Raw genomic sequence first — 19,155 nt, forward strand, 5'->3', positions numbered from 1 at the left:
ACAGCCTTCAGCTGAGAAATTGAGTTAGGTATAGCTTTAGAATCTAACTGAAACTGTACACCAAAATAGAACACTTTTTTAAACTTAGAAAAGTTTTCTATCTTTCTTTTTAATTGCTCTTGAACGAAGTTCATAGCAATTATTGTAAACGTGTTGGTCTTTTTTATGCAAATTTTTCGCTTGATCATTTTGCGCTTCTAGAACATTTTTTGATTTTTCAAGTGACTTTTTCACCTTCTCATTCTTCATTTTTGAGTGATCTCTTTTGCTCTCACTCCGTAAAGCTTGTTGCTAATATAAAACTGGTTGCAGCATAGCAACAATAAGGGCCTGATAGACGAGTTGTCAGTGCATGTGGTTATTGATCGGGAGGTCAATGGTTCGAACCCCTGTGTGGTTTAATTTTTTTCTACCCGTCTGTCGTGCGAGAGCAGTTCATCCGACATTTGTTGGTTTATGTTTCTGTTTCAATGCCGTTTTGCGTCTACGACGGCTGTTTTCCGACATTTTGCCGGCTGTGTTCGGATTTACTCTTTCTTTCACACGTGTCAGCAATTCAGCTCAAGTGGTGGGCGGCATTTCATTACTAAAAGTTAAATGTATAATGCATCGAAATTGCTGTATTTGTATTTTTTATTGGTTATTATAGCTGCGAAGCTTTAAGCTGAGCGGTGCTATATTGCGGCGCTCTTGAGTTTTTATTGTCGTCTGAAGCTCTTTTTTGGGTTTACATTTGTTCACTTAGCAATGCTGAAAAAGTCAAATTTTCTGAATGACTTCTTCCTCTCACTAACGGAAATTGCGCGCATGACGTCCTTTCTCACTCCCTCTAGTAAAAGTTTTTCAGTCAATTAATTGATTAGATTTTGATCATAAGTGACTTACCTCACTCTATGAAATGACTTTCACTTGGCAGTTATGATTTTATTTTGAATAGTTTAAGGTCGAACTCATATGTGTAATAAAGGTCCGTAATAGAAAGGCTTCGGCGGAATGAATTTTCAAGCTATACCTTTTTTGCTGAACAGTTTTTTGAGCGGCGTCAACATCACCCCAATCTTGACTGTCAATTTGAAAATTTGAATAAACATTTAAGCTCAACTTTATTGTGAAAAATAAAAATCCCTATGAAGTGAGATATCATTCGTAATTTACAGTAAAAATTGCATTGTTTAAGAGACAATGCGGTTAAAAGCTGTCGGAAATTATTTAACTATATTTCATACAAAAGATTTCAAAGGCTGCTTTTCAGTTCACTTAAATGCAGTTCTAGTGTATTAATCAATATACATTTTGATTATTACACTAGTACTGCCTTTAAGTGAAATGAAAAGCAGCATTTGATATCTTTTGTATGAAATCTAGTTATTTTTTTTTTCAACAGCTTCTAACTGCATTGTTTCTTATATTTTTACTCTAATTTTCGAATAATATCTCACTTCATTGGGATTTCTATTTTGTACTTAATTGTTTATTCAACTTTTTAAATTGCCAGTCGAGATTAGGGTGATGTTTTGAGAACTTTTTGGAATTCCTATAGATACACGCAGAAACGAAGTAGGCATCGGTAAAAAGGAGGCTTATCTTTCAATTCTTCATTCATATAAGTATCCAAGGTGCCAGGCAAGATACCAAGTTTTTTATCACAAAGTCAAATAAGGATTCTCAAGTTTTTGTATGGTCTGGACTTTTGACGGGCTTATTTTTAATTGCCGCGTCAGCTACTTAAGTAGCTTTTGACAAGACGCTAATTTGAAGCTTTGTTAAAAGGCTTTGAGTTTTAATTTACTCAACTGGCTATTACCTAGGCGGTGTGTTTTTCGTTCACGGTTTTTATCACGGCGAAAGTCAAATTCTTTCAATCCTATGGAATTTAGATTTCATACTAATAACTTACGCAGTTGAGTTAATTATATTGAACGTCAAAAGTGAGTTGGCACCCCTTAGTTTTAACGAGTAAAAACTGAATTTTTGACACTTTATTACTCAATCTTGCGATCAGATTTCGGAAGAATTTCTCCACTATTGACCCTCTACATTAGTGGTCTTATGAAACTCAGATAGTACGCAACGGTAACTTACCATATACCCCAATGTAAAGTTGACGAACTTCATTCAAGTCTCAAGAAAATGAAAGTTGCCGCGAAATCGCATTCAGACCTTTTCTCTCTTTAGTGTTTAACGCAAATGCGAACTCAATCATAGTCGAACAAGCGTGAAAAAACATATTTTCAGACAATGTCCTTCTTTTTGTGATACTGGGTTGAAGTTTGTCAACTTTACATTGAGTATCTGGTAAGTTACCGTTGCTTATTATCTGAATTTCATATGCATTGGAGACCACTAATGTTGGGGATCAGTGGAGTAAAAATTTTTCTAAATTTGATTTGCAAGATTGTAATATTGTCAAAAATCGAGTTTTTACTTCCTTTAACTGGGGACACTAGCTTGCTTTTGGCTTCAATATACTATAAAATGCAGTGTGAAAAGTATATTTTACAGTGAATAAATTTTCAACAGCATTTCGCTTTTTCTGTGGTGATTTTGTTTGTCTTATTGCCACAATTTGTTGATGATCTCCACGTTTTTAATCACTGTTAGGTTTCCTAAAACCTTTTTTTCGTTTAGTTGTTTTTTAAAAGCCGCGAAGCAATAGCTGAGACTATTATTGGCCTTCTCTTGGTTTTTTACAATTCAAAGAATTTGAATTGTATTGGGGCGGTGTCTTTTTTTAAGGTCTTCACATTTTCATGATTGTTGAAGTCAGAATTAGAGTAGTGATTTTGGTCACGCCGAAACAGGAAGTGGAGCGAGTGTTTTTGCGGCGTGAATCTTTTTTGTTCTGATTTCAAAGAAGAGTGAGGAAACAGTCTTTGAACAAAAATTCGCTTTCTCGCTAGTGGTTTTCTTTTCACTTGCGGCAATTTCAGTTTGATGTTTACTGTTTGTTCGATTTTTTGGATGGGATTGTATTCTAAATGGTTTATCCAATCCATTCATAGTTCATTCTGGGCTTAGTTTTTTGTTCGAACCAAATTTCCATTTATCGCTAGTGGTTTTTTTTGTTTACATGCGATATTTTGACATTGATTTTTTTTTTAAAAATTTTATGATCTGTTTTTTTTAGAAATTGTTTTCCCAATTCACTCATATTCCGTTATAGCGATAGTTTTTTGTTTTGTCAACGAAAATTCTTTGAATTGTACGTCAGTACTTGTCCTGCTCTGTCTTTGTATTGCGGCGCTGTCTTACAGATCTGTTCACACATTTTCATGATTTTTGAAGTCAAGTTGGAGTAGTGATTTTGGTCGCGCCGAAATTTTGCGGCGCGAAATTTTTCGCTCTATTTTTAAGTAGAGTTGGAAAACGGTGTTTGAGCAAAATTCGCTTTCTCGCTGGAGGTTTTTGTTCATAATCGGCAATTTCACTTTGAATTTTACTGTTTTTGATTTTTTTGGATCGGTTTTATTCTGAATGGTTTTTCTAGTCCATTCATAGTTCCTTCTAGGCCTGGTTTTTTATTTTAAACAAATTTTCATTTCTCGCTAGTGGTTTTTTTTCACATGCGGCATTTTGACATTGATTTTCTTTTTTTAATTTTTTTGATCTGTTTTTTTTAGAAATGGTTTTCCCAATTCATTCAGTCTGTTTCAGGTCTAATTTTTTATTTAGTCCATGAAAATTCTTTGAATCGTACGTCAGTACTTGTCCTGCTCTGTCTTCGTATTGCGGCGCTGTCTTACAGATCTGTTCTCACATTTTCATGATTTTTGAAGTCAAATTGGAGTAGTGATTTTGGTCACGCCGAAACAGGAATTGGCGAAAAAGCGAGTGGTTTTGCGGCCTGAAATGTTTTTGCTCTAATTTTAAAGAAGAGTGAGAAAATGGTGTTTGATCAAAAATTCGCTTTCTCGCTACTGGTTTTTTGTTCACATGCGGCAATTTCACTTTGACTTTTACTGTTTTTTCGATTTTGTGGATCGGATTTTTTTCTAAATGGTTTTACCAATCCATTCATAGTCCGTTCTTGGTCTAGTTTTCTGTTCAGTCAATGAAAATTCTTTGAATTGTACGTCAGGACTTGTCCTGCTATGTTTTTTTGTATCGTCAAGATTTTTGTTACGACCATATCACGTCACAATCACTTTAAATCTGCTTTTTGTTCATTCGTTCATGCAATTTCAACTGAATTGCCTGCGTGACGTCATTTTCCACTTTCAGTGGAGCTAGTTTTTTGTTCATTCGAGTGGTTGAGTTTTTGTTGTGACTTACCTCGGTTTCAAAAATGACCTGCTCTTTGAAATTGACTTTTGCTTATTTTAATTCAAAGAGATAAGGTCAAGTAAATGTGTGTCTCTCTAAATGAAGGTTATCTGAGAGCAGCTAATAGAGGCAGCAATAAATTATACAGATTCTTAATCGAAATGCAACATCTCAGCTCTTTTATAAAAAGAATATTTTTTTTGGTCTGTGTTTTTTTTACTCTTTTGAGATTGCAGATCTACGAAGCTTTTGCGGCTATTTTCTGGCAATCTACCAGCTATGTTTTTCTTTGCGCAATGAAAAGTCTTTGAGTTGTTGCTGTAGACTTGTCATTTTCCCTTTTATTCAAATTGCGATTTTTTTGTTTAGCTTCTGATTACCTCACTTTTTCAACTGAATGGAATTTAGATTTCAGTGAAGAAAGTTTTGTTTTGTGTTATGGCGCGGAAATGAGTCATATAGTAAACTGACAAGACCGCGAGAAATGCGAAATCCATAGAACCGACAGGCATGGTTTGCCTCAAATCAACCCACCCCACGCAAATCTTGCTGATGTAAGTAATAATATGTGTGTTGTTGCTATTAAGTTAAAAGCCTGTTTCAGAACTACCTTTCGGCTTCGTCCGAGTTGATGAGGATTGAGCCATTGTACATTGTGATTGACACTAACGCATTCATCGACCACCTAAACCTAGTGCAACGCATCACAGATGCAAAGAAGTACCAAGTTATAGTCCCTCTAACAGGTAACATTTACACCCAGTTGTCAACTATTTGCTGCCTTTAGAAAGCGGCTCGTTTAGCTCCATCTCTTGTTTGAGTTTGTTTACCAATTGTTTGAGTCGGCTTGTTTACCAATTGTTTGAGTCGGATTATTGTCTTATGCGGTTTCCTATTATCTGATCGTTTTTTACCTGACCGATGGGACTTTTCGTCCCTAGAATCGCGGATAAACAGGAAGCCCAGGGGCAATATGTCGCTTTTCAGTTTTCGTGGAGCTTTACTGCGAATTTATTAAAGCTAATAATTTAAAAAAAAAGATTTTGCCCTATAATACTTTTCATTTGCCAGGTATTTATATCTAGATGTATCGTCTGTTGTTTTTTTTCTATCATTCTGTAAACATTGGTTTTGGAGTTGCAAGTGAAAAAGTTCCCAGAACATCTTACTTTGCTTTGCATTCTAATTCTTTGTTTACTTCGCTTGCGTTTCGAATTGAATGCCATGAATTAAATTGTTCATTGAGTTAAGGTTCTGTTTGGATATGGCTGAAATTGAAATTTACTTCGAGTTGGCTTGAGAGTCTTCCGGCTATGTTTTAAGATCTGTTCACTTTTTTCGGCTTTTTCACGTTTATGAAAAATCAATTTACAGTGGTGATTTTAGTCACGCTGGGAGTAGTAGAGGGATTTAAAGGAGCGACTTACATGAGGCGTGGTTTTTTCAAACTAACTTTAACGAAATAAGAAATGGGTCTTTGAACAATATTTAGGTTTTTAGAGGTATTTTTTTCATGGGCGTCAATTAGGCTTGTCTGTTTTATGTGTTTCGTCTTGTGAATGCTCATAAAATAATACCTACTTGTCTTTACCTAATTGTAATTGCTTGAATTCGTCAATGGTTGTTGTCATAAAATATTAGTGATTTTTTTCACCTATTATCATTGTTGTCGCATTACCACAGTGGCATTAGTTACTAAAGAGGCATACTAAAGAGGCTAATGGTTTGAGTTCAAATCTAGTGTTGTTCAAGACTTTGACACAATTTGTTCTAAAGAAATGCAGCGAACTTTTTTTAGTTTTGCGATTTTTTTTTATTTTACTGGGCTTATCAGTTGATCTCATTGGGGAGCCATATCATGGCATGCTAAAAGGTATTTCGTTTAACGAATTAATTGGTTCAGTTTAACTCTAACGCTTTCAGTGACTTTGACACCCACCGTCAGTGTGCTTCACTAATGGTTTCAAAAAGTTTTAGCGAGTATTTGTTGTATATTTTTCTCTTATCCTTTAGAGTCGTTTATGACCAGTTCCATCGGTTGCTAATGAGACGTGTTTGACTATAATTAGTTGGCTGAGATCATGGCAGCCGTTTTCATGATTTTATACTGTCCTTTTAAATTCGTTGATTTTTGAGTCTTGCATGTTTTGTTGGATTTTCTTGTGGCCATATTGTTTTTTCTGAAAAATATCTTTTTTTTTGTGTTAGTTTAGTGCGATTTAAATTTAGTTGATTTATGGGCTGAAACTTTCAACTTACGTATCCACAGAGTGAGATACCGCTTGATATCGAATTTTTAAATCTTGCCTTCATTTGAAGTTCTAATATGCCTTTTAGGCATTCTAGCAGCTAATGGCTATTTAATTACTTCGGACTCATTGTATGCTTCTGTTGAAGATTTTGTCATTTAGTTTTTTTTTGCTTTTTTTTACGTTTGATTTGGAAAATGTTTCGCCGTTTTAATTTTTTGCTTTCAGTTTTTCTGTCAGATTGGCACAAGGTTGTTGAGTTTTGTTCTCTTTCTAAGGATGCGTAGTGTCGTTTTTTCAGATGTTTCTTGTGGTTATTCTTTAAACTTGATCTTGGAGAAAAAAATCAGTTTTTCGCATATAGGGTCAAGGCTTTTGTTGACTGTCTTAGTTTGCGGTTGCAATTATTTGAGTTGTTTTCCAAGACTTGTCTTGCTATATTTTCTTTAATTGGCTTTAATTTTTCACTCATTGAATTACGATATGTATAGAATATGTTCAATTTCTAAAGACAAAGATGAAAAAGGTAAACTGTTAAAGCCTGGTCATTCAGTCGAATCGTATCAAAGTTCATTAAAGCTATTGCTAGCTGGCTTTAGTATTAAAATGGCTATTAATGGCTGTTCATCAATTACTCATTGTAATTTAGATATGCGTTTTTGCTTTTCTGAAGCTGTAGTTAGATGTGATGACAAACCTTGGGGAACTGACGCCTGATTAATCACAGCCTCATCTTTTCTTGAAATGAAAAATTGTTAAGCTCAGTTTTGTATAGTCCTTCGTTTGAATTTCAGTTTCACCAATTACTAATTGTAATTTGGTTGCGCGTTTTTGTTTTTCTTGAGTTTCAGTTAGAGGTGATGACAAACCTTGCGGAACTGACGCCTGATTAATAATATGGACTGATGTCTCCACAGAATTGTTTCTAAAAGAAGCCTCATATTTTTTTAGTTGAAATCAAAATTTTTACTCGATTCATTGCGTATTCCTTTGTTTTAATTTTAGTTTCATCAGTTTCTAATTGTAATTTGGTTCGGCTTTTTTGCTTTTCTTAATCTTCAGTTAGATGTGATGACAAATCTTAGGGAACTGACGCCTGATTAATAATATGGACTGATGTCTCCACAGAATGGTTTCTAAAAGGAGCCTCATATTTTTTTTAGTTGAAATCAGAATTTTAACTTGGTTCATTGTGTAGTCCTTTTTTTTAATTTCAGCTTCATCAGTTACTAATTGTAATTTGGATATGCGTTTTTGCTTTTCTGAAGCTTCAGTTAGATTTGATGATAAACCTTGCGGAACTGACGCCTGATTAATAATATGGACAGATGCCTCCACAGTGTTTTGTAATCGCAGCCTCATATTTGTTTTAATGCTGTAGAATCAAAATTTTTACTTGCATTCATTTTTGTTAAGTCGTTCAATTTAATTTCAGTTTCATCAGTTACTCATTGTAATTTGGATCGGCGGTTTTGATTTTCTGAAACTTTATTTAGATATGATGACAAACCTTGGGGAGCTGACGTCTGATTATCAACATGGTCTGATGCCTCCATAGAATTGTTTGTAATCGCAGCCTCATATTTTCTTGAAATGAAAAATTGATCTTGAGCTGATTTTTGTTTAGTCCTTCGTTTGAATTTCAGTTTTATCAGTTACTAATTGTAATTGGTTCGGCATTTTTGTTTTTCTGAAGCTTTTGTTCTTAAGCTCTATTTTGTTTCGTTTTAATTTCAGCTTCATCAGGTAATAATTGGATATGCGTTTTTGCTTTTCTGAATAGTCAGTTAGATGTGATGATATCCCTTGCGGAACTGACGCCTGATTTTTAATATGGACAGATGCCTCCACAGAATTTTGTAATCGCAGCCTCATATTTGTTTTAATGCGGTAGAATCAAAATTTTTACTTGATTTCATTTTTGTTTAGTCCTTCGTTATAATTTCAGCTTCATCAGTTACTGATTGTAATTTGGGAATGCGTTTTTGCTTTTCTGAAGCTTCAGTTAGATGTAATGATAATCCTTGCGGAACTGACGCCTGATTATTAATATGGACAGATGCCTCCACAGAATTTTGTAATCGCAGCCTCATATTTGTTTTAATGCGGTAGAATTGAAATTTTTACTTGAATTCATTTTTAACCGAACTACTAAAGAGGCATTTTTAACCGAACTAATGGTTCGAGTTCAAATCTAATATGTACTGAATTGTTTTTAATCGCAGACTCATAATTTTTGGTGAAATCAAAATCTGTTCTTAAGCTCTATTTTGTTTTGTTTTAATTTCGGCTTCATCAGTTACTAATTGTAATTTGGATATGCGTTTTTGCTTTTCTGAAGTGTCAGTTAGATGTGATGATATTCCTTGCGGAACTGACGCCTGATTTTTAATATGGACAGATGCCTCCACAGAATTTTGTAATCGCAGCCTCATATTTCTTTCAATGCGGTCGGATCAAAATTTTTACTTTAATTCATTTTTGTTTAGTCCATTTTAATTTCTGTTTCGTCAGTTACTCATTGTAATTTGGATCTGCGTTTTTGATTTTCTGAAACTTTAGTTCGACATGATGACAGACCTTGGGGAACTGACGTCTGATTATCAATATGGACTGCGGCCTCCATAGAATTGTTTTTAATCGCAGCCTCATTTTTTCTTGAAATGAAAAATTGTTCTTTAGCTGATGTTCGTTTAGTCCTTCGTTATAATTTCAGCTTCATCAGTTACTGATTGTATTTTGGATATGCGTTTTTGCTTTTCTGAAGCTTCAGTTGTCATAATAATCCTTGCGAAATTGACGCCTGATTAATAATTTGGACAGATGCCTCCACAGAATTTTGTAATCGCAGCCTCATATTTGTTTTAATGCGGTAGAATTGAAATTTTTTCTTGAATTCATTTTTAACCGAACAACTAAAGAGGCATTTTTAACCGAACTAGTGGTTCGAGTTCAAATCTAGTGTTGTTCAAGACTTTGACACAATTTGTTCTGAAAAAATGCAGTGAACTTTTTTTAGTTTTGCGATTTTTTTTATTTTAGTGGGCTTATCAGTTGATCTCATTGGGGAGCCATATCATGGTATGCTATAAGATATTTCATTAAACGAATTAGTTGGTTCAGTTTAACTCTAACGCTTTCAGAGACTTTGACACTTACCGTCAGTTTCCTTCACTAATGGTTTCAAAATGTTTTAGCGAGTATTTGTTGTATATTTTTCTCTTATCCTTTAGAGTCGTTTATGACCAGTTTCATCGGTTGCTAATGAGACGTGTTGACTATAATTAGTTGGCTGAGATTATGGCAGCCGTTTTCAAGATTTTATACTGCCCTTTTGAAATTTGTTGATTTTTGAGTCTTGCATGTTTTGTTGGATTTTCTTGTGGCCATATCGCTGAGTCTGAAAAATATCATTTTTTGTGTTAGTTTAGTGCGATTTAAACTTAGTTGATTTATAGGCTGAAATTTTATACTTTCGTATCCACTGAGTGAGATGCCGCTTGTTATCGAATTTTTAAATCTTGCCTTCATTTGAAGTTCTATGTCTTTTAGGCATTCTAGCAGCTAATGGCTATTTAATTACTTCGGAATCATTGTATGCTTCTGTTGAGGATTTTGTCATTAGTTTTTTTTGTTTTGCTTTACGTTTGATTTGGAAAATGTTTCGCCGTTTTAATTTTTTGCTCTTTCAGTTTTTCTGTCAGATTGGCACAAGGTTGTTGAAATTTGTTCTTTTTCTAAGGATGCGTAGTGTCGTTTTTTCAGATGTTTCTTCTGGTTATTCTTTGAACTTGATCTTGGAGAAAAAAATTAGTTTTTCGCATATAGGGTCAAGGCTTTTGTTGACTATCTTAGTTTGTGGTTGCAATTATTTGAGTTGTTTTCCAAGACTTGTCTTGCTATATTTTCTTTAATTCGCTTTAATTTTTCACCCATTGAATTTTGATATGTATAGAATGTTCAATTTCTAAAGACAAAGATGAAAAAGGTAAACTGTTAAAGCCTGGTCATTCAGTGGAATCGTATCAAAGTTCATTAAAGCTATTGCTAGCTGGCTTTAGTATTAAGATGGCTATTGATGGCTGTTCATCAATTACTCATTGTAATTTAGATATGCGTTTTTGCATTTCTGAAGCCGTAGTTAGATGTGATGACAAACCTTGGGGAACTGACGCCTGATTAATAATATGGACTGATGCCTCCATAGAATTGTTTTGAAACGCAGCCTCATATTTTCTTGAAATAAAAAATTGTTCTTGAACTCATATTTGTCCTTCGTTTTAATTTTAGTTTTATCAATTGCTCATTGTAATCTGGATCTGAGTTTTTGCTTTTCTTAAGCTTCAGTTAGATGTGATGACAAATCTTAGGGAACTGACGCCTGATTAATAATATGGACTGCTGTCTCCACAGAATTGTTTCTAAAAGGAGCTTCATATTTTTTTTTAGTTGAAATCAGAATTTTAACTTGATTCATTGTGTAGTCCTTTGTTTTAATTTCAGCTTCATCAGTTACTAATTGTAATTTGGATATGCGTTTTTGCTTCTCTGAAGCTTCGGTTAGATTTGATGATAAACCTTGTGGAACTGACGCCTGATTAATAATATGGACAGATGCCTCCACAGAATTTTGTAATCGCAGCCTCATATTCGTTTTAATGCGGTAGAATCAAAAATTTTTACATGAATTCATTTTTGTTTAGTCCTTCAATTTAGTTTCAGTTTCATCAGTTACTCATTGTAATTTGGATCGGCGGTTTTGATTTTCTGAAGCTGTAGTTAGATATGATGACAAACCTTGGGGAACTGACGCCTGATTAATAATATGGACTGATACCTCCATAGAATTGTTTTAATCGTAGAATCATAATTTTCGGTGAAATCAGAATTTGTTCTTCAGCTCATTTTTTTCCTTTTAATTTCAGCTTCATCAGTTACTAATTGTAATTTGGAAATGCGTTTTTGCTTTTCTGAAGCGTCAGTTAGATGTGATGATATCACTTGTGGAACTGACGCCTGATTAATAATATGGACAGATGCCTCCACAGAATTTTGTAATCGCAGCCTCATATTCGTTTTAATGCGGTAGAATCAAAAAATTTTACTTGAATTCTTTTTTGTTTAGTCCTTCAATTTAATTTAGTTTCATCAGTTACTCATTGTAATTTTGATCGGCGGTTTTGATTTTCTGAAGCTGTAGTTAGATATGATGAAAAACCTTGGGGAACTGACGTCTGATTATCAATATGGTCTGATGCCTGCATAGAATTGATTTTAATCGCAGCCTCATGTTTTCTTGAAAGGAAAAATTGTTTTTGAGTTGATTTTTGTTTAGTCCTTCGTTTGAATTTGTTTTATCAGTTACTAATTGTAATTGGTTCCGCATTTTTGTTTTTCTGAAGCTTCAGTTAGATATGATGACAAACCTTGGGGAACTGACGCCTGATTAATAATATGGACTGATACCTCCATAGAATTGTTTTAATCGTAGACTCATAATTTTTGGTGAAATCAGAATTTGTTCTTCAGCTAATTTTTTTCCTTTTAGTTTCAGCTTCATCAATTACTAATTGTAATTTGGAAATGCGTTTTTGCTTTTCTGAAGCGTCAGTTAGATGTGATGATATCACTTGCGGAACTGACGCCTGATTATTAATATGGACAGATGCCTCCACAGAATTTTGTAATCGCAGCCTCATATTCGTTTTAATGCGGTAGAATCAAAATTTTTACTTGAATTCGATTTTGTTTAGTCCTTCAATTTAATTTAGTTTCATCAGTTACTCATTGTAATTTTGATCGGCGGTTTTGATTTTCTGAAGCTGTAGTTAGATATGATGACAAGCCTTGGGGATTTGACGCCTGATTAATAATATGGACTGATACCTCCATAGAATTGTTTTAATCGTAGACTCATAATTTTCGGTGAAATCAGAATTTGTTCTTCAGCTCATTTTTTTCCTTTTAATTTCAGCTTCATCAGTTACTAATTGTAATTTGGAAATGCGTTTTTGCTTTTCTGAAGCGTCAATGAGATGTGATGATATCACTTGCGGAACTGACGCCTGATTATTAATATGGACAGATGCCTCCACAGAATTTTGTATTCGCAGCCTCATATTCGTTTTAATGCGGTAGAATCAAAATTTTTACTTGAATTCATTTTTGTTTAGTCCTTCATTTTAATTTCAGTTTCATCAGTTACTCATTGTAATTTGGATATGCGTGTTTGATTTTCTGAAACTGTAGTTCGATATGATGACAGACCTTAGGGAACTGACGCTTGATTATCAATATGGACTGCGGCCTCCATAGAATTGTTTTTAATCGCAGCCTCATATTTTCTTGAAATGAAAAATTGTTCTTTAGCTCATTTTTGTTTAGTCCTTCGTTATAATTTCAGCTTCATCAGTTACTAATTGTAATTTGGATATGCATTTTTGCTTTTCTGAAGCTTCAGTTAGATTTCATGATAAACCTTGCGGAACTGACGCCCGATTAATAATATGGACAGATGCCTCCACAGAATTTTGTGATCGCAGCCTCATGTTTGTTTTAATGCGGTAGAATCGAAATTTTTACTTGAATTCATTTTTGTTTAGTCCTTCATTTTAATTTCAGTTTCATGAGTTACTAATTGTAATTTGGATCTCGGTTTTTGTTTTTCTGAAGCTGTAGTTAGATATGATGACAAATCTTGGGGAACCGACGCCTGATTATCAATATGGACTGATACCTCCATAGAATTGTTTTTAATCGCAACCTCATATTTTCTTGAAATGAAAAATTGTTCTTGAGCTCATTTTTGTTTAGTCCTTTGTTTTAATTCCAGCTTCATTAGTTACTAATTGTAATTTGGATATGCGTTTTTGCTTTTCTGAAGCTTCAGTTAGATGTCATAATAATCCTTGCGGAAGTGACGCCTGATTGATAATATGGACAGATGCCTCCACAGAATTTTGTAATTGCAGCCTCATATTTGTTTTAATGCGGTAGAATCAAAATTTTTACTTGAATTCATTTTCGTTTAGTCCTTCATTTTAATTTCAGTTTCATCAGTTACTCATTGTAATTTGGATATGCGTTTTTGATTTTCTGAAACTGTAGTTCGATATGATGACAGACCTTGGGGAACTGAAGCTTGATTATCAATATGGACTGCGGCCTGCATAGAATTGTTTTTAATCGCAGCTTCATTTTTTCTTGAAATGAAAAATTGTTCTTTAGCTCATTTTTGTTTAGTCCTTCGTTATAATTTCAGCTTCGTCAGTTACTAAATATAATTTGGATATGCGTTTTTGCTTTTCTGAAGCTTCAGTTAGATTTGATGATAAACCTTGCGGAACTGACGCCTGATTAATACTATGGACAGATGCCTCCACAGAATTTTGTAATCGCAGCCTCATATTTGTTTTAATGCGGTGGAATCGAAGTTTTTACTTGAATTCATTTTTGTTTACTCCTTCATTTTAATTTCAGTTTCATCAGTTACTAATTGTAATTTGGATCTCCTTTTTTGATTTTCTGAAGCTGTAGTTAGATATGATGACAAATCTTGGGGAACCGACGCCTGATTATCAATATGGACTGATACCTCCATAGAATTGTTTTTAATTGCAACCTCATTTTCTTGAAATGAAAAATTGTTCTTGAGCTCATTTTTGTTTAGTCCTTCGTTTTAATTCCAGCTTCATTAGTTACTAATTGTAATTTGGATATGCGTTTTTGCTTTTCTGAAGCTTCAGTTGGATGTCATAATAATCCTTGCGGAACTGACGCCTGATTAATAATATGGACAGATGCCTCCACAGAATTTTTTAATCGCAGCCTCATATTTGTTTTATTGCGGTGGAATCGAAATTTTTACTTGAATTCATTTTTGTTTACTCCTTCATTTTAATTTCAGTTTCATCAGTTACTAATTGTAATTTGGATCTCCTTCTTTGATTTTCTGAAGCTGTACTTAGATATGATGACAAATCTTGGGGAACCGACGCCTGATTATCAATATGGACTGATACCTCCATAGAATTGTTTTTAATTGCAACCTCATTTTCTTGAAATGAAAAATTGTTCTTGAGCTCATTTTTGTTTAGTCCTTCGTTTTAATTCCAGCTTCATTAGTTACTAATTGTAATTTGGATATGCGTTTTTGCTTTTCTGAAGCTTCAGCTGGATGTCATAATAATCCTTGCGGAACTGACGCCTGATTAATAATATGGACAGATGCCTCCGCAGAATTTTGTAATCGCAGCCTCATATTTGTTTTAATGCGGTAGAATTGAAATTTTTACTTGAATTCATTTTTGTTTAGTCCTTCATTTTAATTTCAGTTTCATCAGTTACTTATTGTAATTTCGATCTCCGTTTTTGATTTTCTGAAGCTGTAGTTAGATATGATGACAAATCGTGGGGGAACCGACGCCTGATTATCAATATGGACTGATGCCTCCATAGAATTGTTTTTAATCGCAACCTCATATTTTCTTGAAATGAAAAATTGTTCTTGAGCTCATTTTTGTTTAGTCCTTCGTTTTAATTCCAGCTTCATTGGTTACTAATTGTAATCTGGATATGCGTTTTTGCGTTTCTGAAGCTTCAGTTGCATGTGATGATAAGCCTTGCGGAACTGACGCCTGATTATCAATATGGAATGATGCATCCATCGAATTGTTTTTAATCGCAGCCTAATGTTTTCGTGAAATCAAAAATTGTTCTTGAGCTCATTTTTGTTTATTTTGCGTTTGAATTCCAGTTTCATCATTTACTAATTGTAATTTGGTTCAGCGTTTTTTTTCCGAAGCTTCAGTTAGATATAATGACAAACTTTCAGGAACTGACGCCTGATTATGAATTCGTACTTTTCCCTCATAGAATTGCTTTTAATCGCAGCCTCATATTTTCTTGAAATGAAAAATTGTTCGAGCTCATTTTTGTTTAGTCCTTCGTTTGAATTTCAGTTTCATCAGTTACTAATTGTAATTTAGTTCCGGGTTTTTGTTTTTCTGAAGCTTCAGTTAGATATGATGACAAACCTTGGGGAACTGACTCCTGATTAATAATTTGGACTGATGCCTCCACAGAATTGTTTTGTAATCGCAGCCTCATATTTTTTTTCGGTAAAGTCAAAATTTTTACTTCAACTCATTTTTGTTTAGTCCTTCATTTTAATTTCAGTTTCATCAATTACTCCTTGTAATCTGGATCCGCGTTTTTGCTTTTTTGAAGCTGTAGTTAGATGCGATGACAAAACTTGGGGAACTGACGCCTGATTAATAATATGGACTGATGCCTCCATAGAATTGTTTTGATTCGCAGCCTCATGTTTTTTTGAAATGAAAAATTGTTCTTGAGCTCATTTTTGTTTAGTCCTTCGTTTGAATTTCAGTTTCATTGGTTACTAATGTAATTTGGTTCCGCGTTTTTGTTTTTCTGAAGCTTCAGTTAGATGGGATGATAAACCTTGCGGAACTGACGCCTGATTAATAATATGGACTGATGCCTCCATAGAATTGTTTTGAATCGCAGCCTCATGTTTTTTTGAAATGAAAAATTGTTCTTGAGCTCATTTTTGTTTAGTCCTTCGTTTGAATTTCAGTTTCATTGGTTACTAATGTAATTTGGTTCCGCGTTTTTGTTTTTCTGAAGCTTCAGTTAGATGTCATGACAAACCTTGGGGAACTGACGCCTTAATAATATGGACTGATGCCTCTACAGAATTGTTTGTAATCGCAGCCTCTTATCTTGTTTTTTGGTGAATTCAAAATTTTTACTGGAACGCACTTTTGTTTACTAGTTTGTTTTAATTTCAGTTTCATCTCTGAATAATTTTAATTTGGATCGGCGTTTTTGCTTCTTTGAAGCTGTAGTTAGATGGGATGATAAACCTTACGGAACTGACGCCTGAATAATAATATGGACTGATGCCTCCATAGAATTGTTTTGAAACGCAGCCTCATATTTTCTTGAAATGAAAAATTGTTCTTGAGCTCATTTTTGTTTAGTACTTTGTTTGAATTTCAGTTTCATCAGTTACTAATTGTAATTTGGTTCCGCGTTTTTGTTTTTCTGAAGCTTCAGTTAGATATGATGACAAACTTTGGGGAACTGACGCCTGATTAATAGTATGGACTGATACTTCCACAGAATTGTTTTTAATCGAAGCCTCATGTTTTCTTGAAATGAAAAATTGTTCTTGAGCTCTTTTTTGTTTATTTCTGCGTTTGAATTTCAGTTTCATCAGTTACTAATTGTAATTTGGTTCAGCGTTTTTGTTTTTCCGAAGCTTCAGTTAGATATGATGACAAACCTTCAGGAACTGACGCCTGATTTTGAATTTGTACTGATGTCTCCATAGAATTGCTTTTAATCGCAGCCTCATATTTTCTTGAAATGAAAAGTTGTTCTAGAGCTCATTTTTGTTTAGTCCTTCGTTTGAATTTCAATTTCATCAGTTACTAATTGTAATTTAGTTCCGCGTTTTTGTTTTTCTGAAGCTTCAGTTAGATGTGATGACAAACCTTGGAACTGACGCCTGATTAATAATTTGGACTGATGCCTCCACAGAATTGTTTTGAAACGCAGCCTCATATTTTCTTGAAATGAAAAATTTTTCCTGAGCTCAGTTTTGTTTAGTCCTTCATTTTAATTTCAGTTTTATCAATTACTCATTGTAATCTGGATCTGCGTTTTTGCTTTTCTGAAGCTGTAGTTACACGTGATGAAAAACCTTGGGGAACTGACGCCTGATTAATAATATGGACTGATGTCTCTACAGAATTGTTTGTAATCGCAGCCTCACATCTTGTTTTTTTTGGTGAAATCAATTTTTTTTTACTGGAACTCACTTTTGTTTACTCGTTTGTTTTAATTTCAGTTTCATCTCTTTCTAATTTTAATTTGGATTCGCGTTTTTGTTTTTTTGAAGCTGTTGTTAGATATGATGACAAACCTTGGGGAACTGACGCCTCATTAATATTACGGACTGATGCCTCCACAGAATTGTTTTTAATCGCAGCCTCATATTTTCTTGAAATGAAAAATTGTTCGTGAGCTCATTTTTGTTAAGTCCTTCGTTTTACTTTCAGCTTCATCAGTTACTAATTGTAATTTGGTTCTGCGTTTTTGTTTTTCTGAAGCTTCAGTTAGATGGGATGATAAACCTTGGGGAACTGACGCCTGATTAATAATTTGGACTGATGCCTCCACAGAGTTGTTTTTAATCGCAGCCTCATGTTTTCTTGAAATGAAAAATTGTTCGTGAGCTCATTTTTGTTCCAGTTTCTAATTGTAATTTGGTTCCGCGTTTTTGTTTTTCTGAAGCTTCAGTTAGATGTGATGACAAACCTTGGGGAACTGACGCCTGATTAATAATTTGGACTGATGCCTCCACAGAATTGTTTTGAAACGCAGCCTCATATTTTCTTGAAATGAAAAATTGTTCCTGAGCTCCGTTTTGTTTAGTCCTTCATTTTAATTTCAGTTTTATCAATTACTCATTGTAATCTGGATCTGCGTTTTTGCTTTTCTGAAGCTGTAGTTACACGTGATGAAAAACCTTGGGGAACTGACGCCTGATTAATAATATGGACTGATGTCTCTACGGAATTGTTTGTAATCGCAGCCTCACATCTTGTTTTTTTTGGTGAAATCAATTTTTTTTACTGGAACCCACTTTTGTTTACTCGTTTGTTTTAATTTCAGTTTCATCTCTTTCTAATTTTAATTTGGATTCGCGTTTTTGTTTTTTTTGAAACTGTTGTTAGATATGATGACAAACCTTGGGGAACTGACGCCTCATTAATATTACGGACTGATGCCTCCACAGAATTGTTTTTAATCGCAGCCTCATTTTTTCTTGAAATGAAAAATTGTTCGTAAGCTCATTTTTGTTAAGTCCTTCGTTTTAATTTCAGCTTCATCAGTTACTAATTGTAATTTGGTTCCGCGTTTTTGTTTTTCTGAAGCTTCAGTTAGATGGGATGATAAACCTTGCGGAACTGACGCCTGAATAATAATATGGACTGAGGCCTCCATAGAATTGTTTTGAAACGAAGCCTCATGTTTTCTTGAAATGAAAAATTGTTCTTGAGCTCATTTTTGTTTAGTCCTTCGTTTGAATTTCAGTTTCATCAGTTACTACTTGTAATTTAGTTCCGGGTTTTTGTTTTTCTGAAGCTTCTGTTATATGTGATGAAAAACATTGGGGAACTGACGCCTGATTAATAATTTGGACTGATGCCTCCACAGAGTTGTTTTTAATCGCAGCCTCATGTTTTCTTGAAATGAAAAATTGTTCGTGAGCTCATTTTTTTCCAGTTTCTAATTGTAATTTGGTTCCGCGTTTTTGTTTTCCTGAAGCTTCAGTTAGATGGGATGATAAACCTTGCGGAACTGATGCCTGAATAATAATATGGACTGATGCCTCCATAGAATTGTTTTGAAACGCAGCCTCATATTTTCTTGAAATGAAAAATTGTTCCTGAGCTCATTTTTGTTTAGTCCTTCTTTTGAATTTCAGTTTCATCAGTTACTAATTGTAATTTAGTTCCGGGTTTTTGTTTTTCTGAAGCTTCTGTTAGATGTGATGACAAACCTTGGGGAACTGACGCCTCATTAATATTACGGATTGATGCCTCCACAG

At 34.1% G+C, this 19,155-nt stretch overlaps 1 protein-coding gene across 3 annotated transcripts in view; it reads left to right on the forward strand.

The window, feature by feature from the left end:
• Positions 1-19,155, forward strand: part of LOC142342648 (uncharacterized) — a 100,562-nt gene that overhangs the window by 30,546 nt on the left and 50,861 nt on the right. For all 3 annotated transcript variants that reach the window (XM_075394096.1, XM_075394105.1, XM_075394115.1), the window contains one exon: positions 4,868-5,009. In XM_075394096.1, coding sequence (XP_075250211.1) covers positions 4,868-5,009 — 142 coding nt within the window. The remainder of the gene's footprint in view (positions 1-4,867; positions 5,010-19,155) is intronic.

This window comes from Convolutriloba macropyga, chromosome 1 (genome assembly GCF_964194025.1).
Source record: "Convolutriloba macropyga chromosome 1, txConMacr16.3, whole genome shotgun sequence".
Lineage (NCBI taxonomy): Eukaryota > Metazoa > Xenacoelomorpha > Acoela > Convolutidae > Convolutriloba > Convolutriloba macropyga.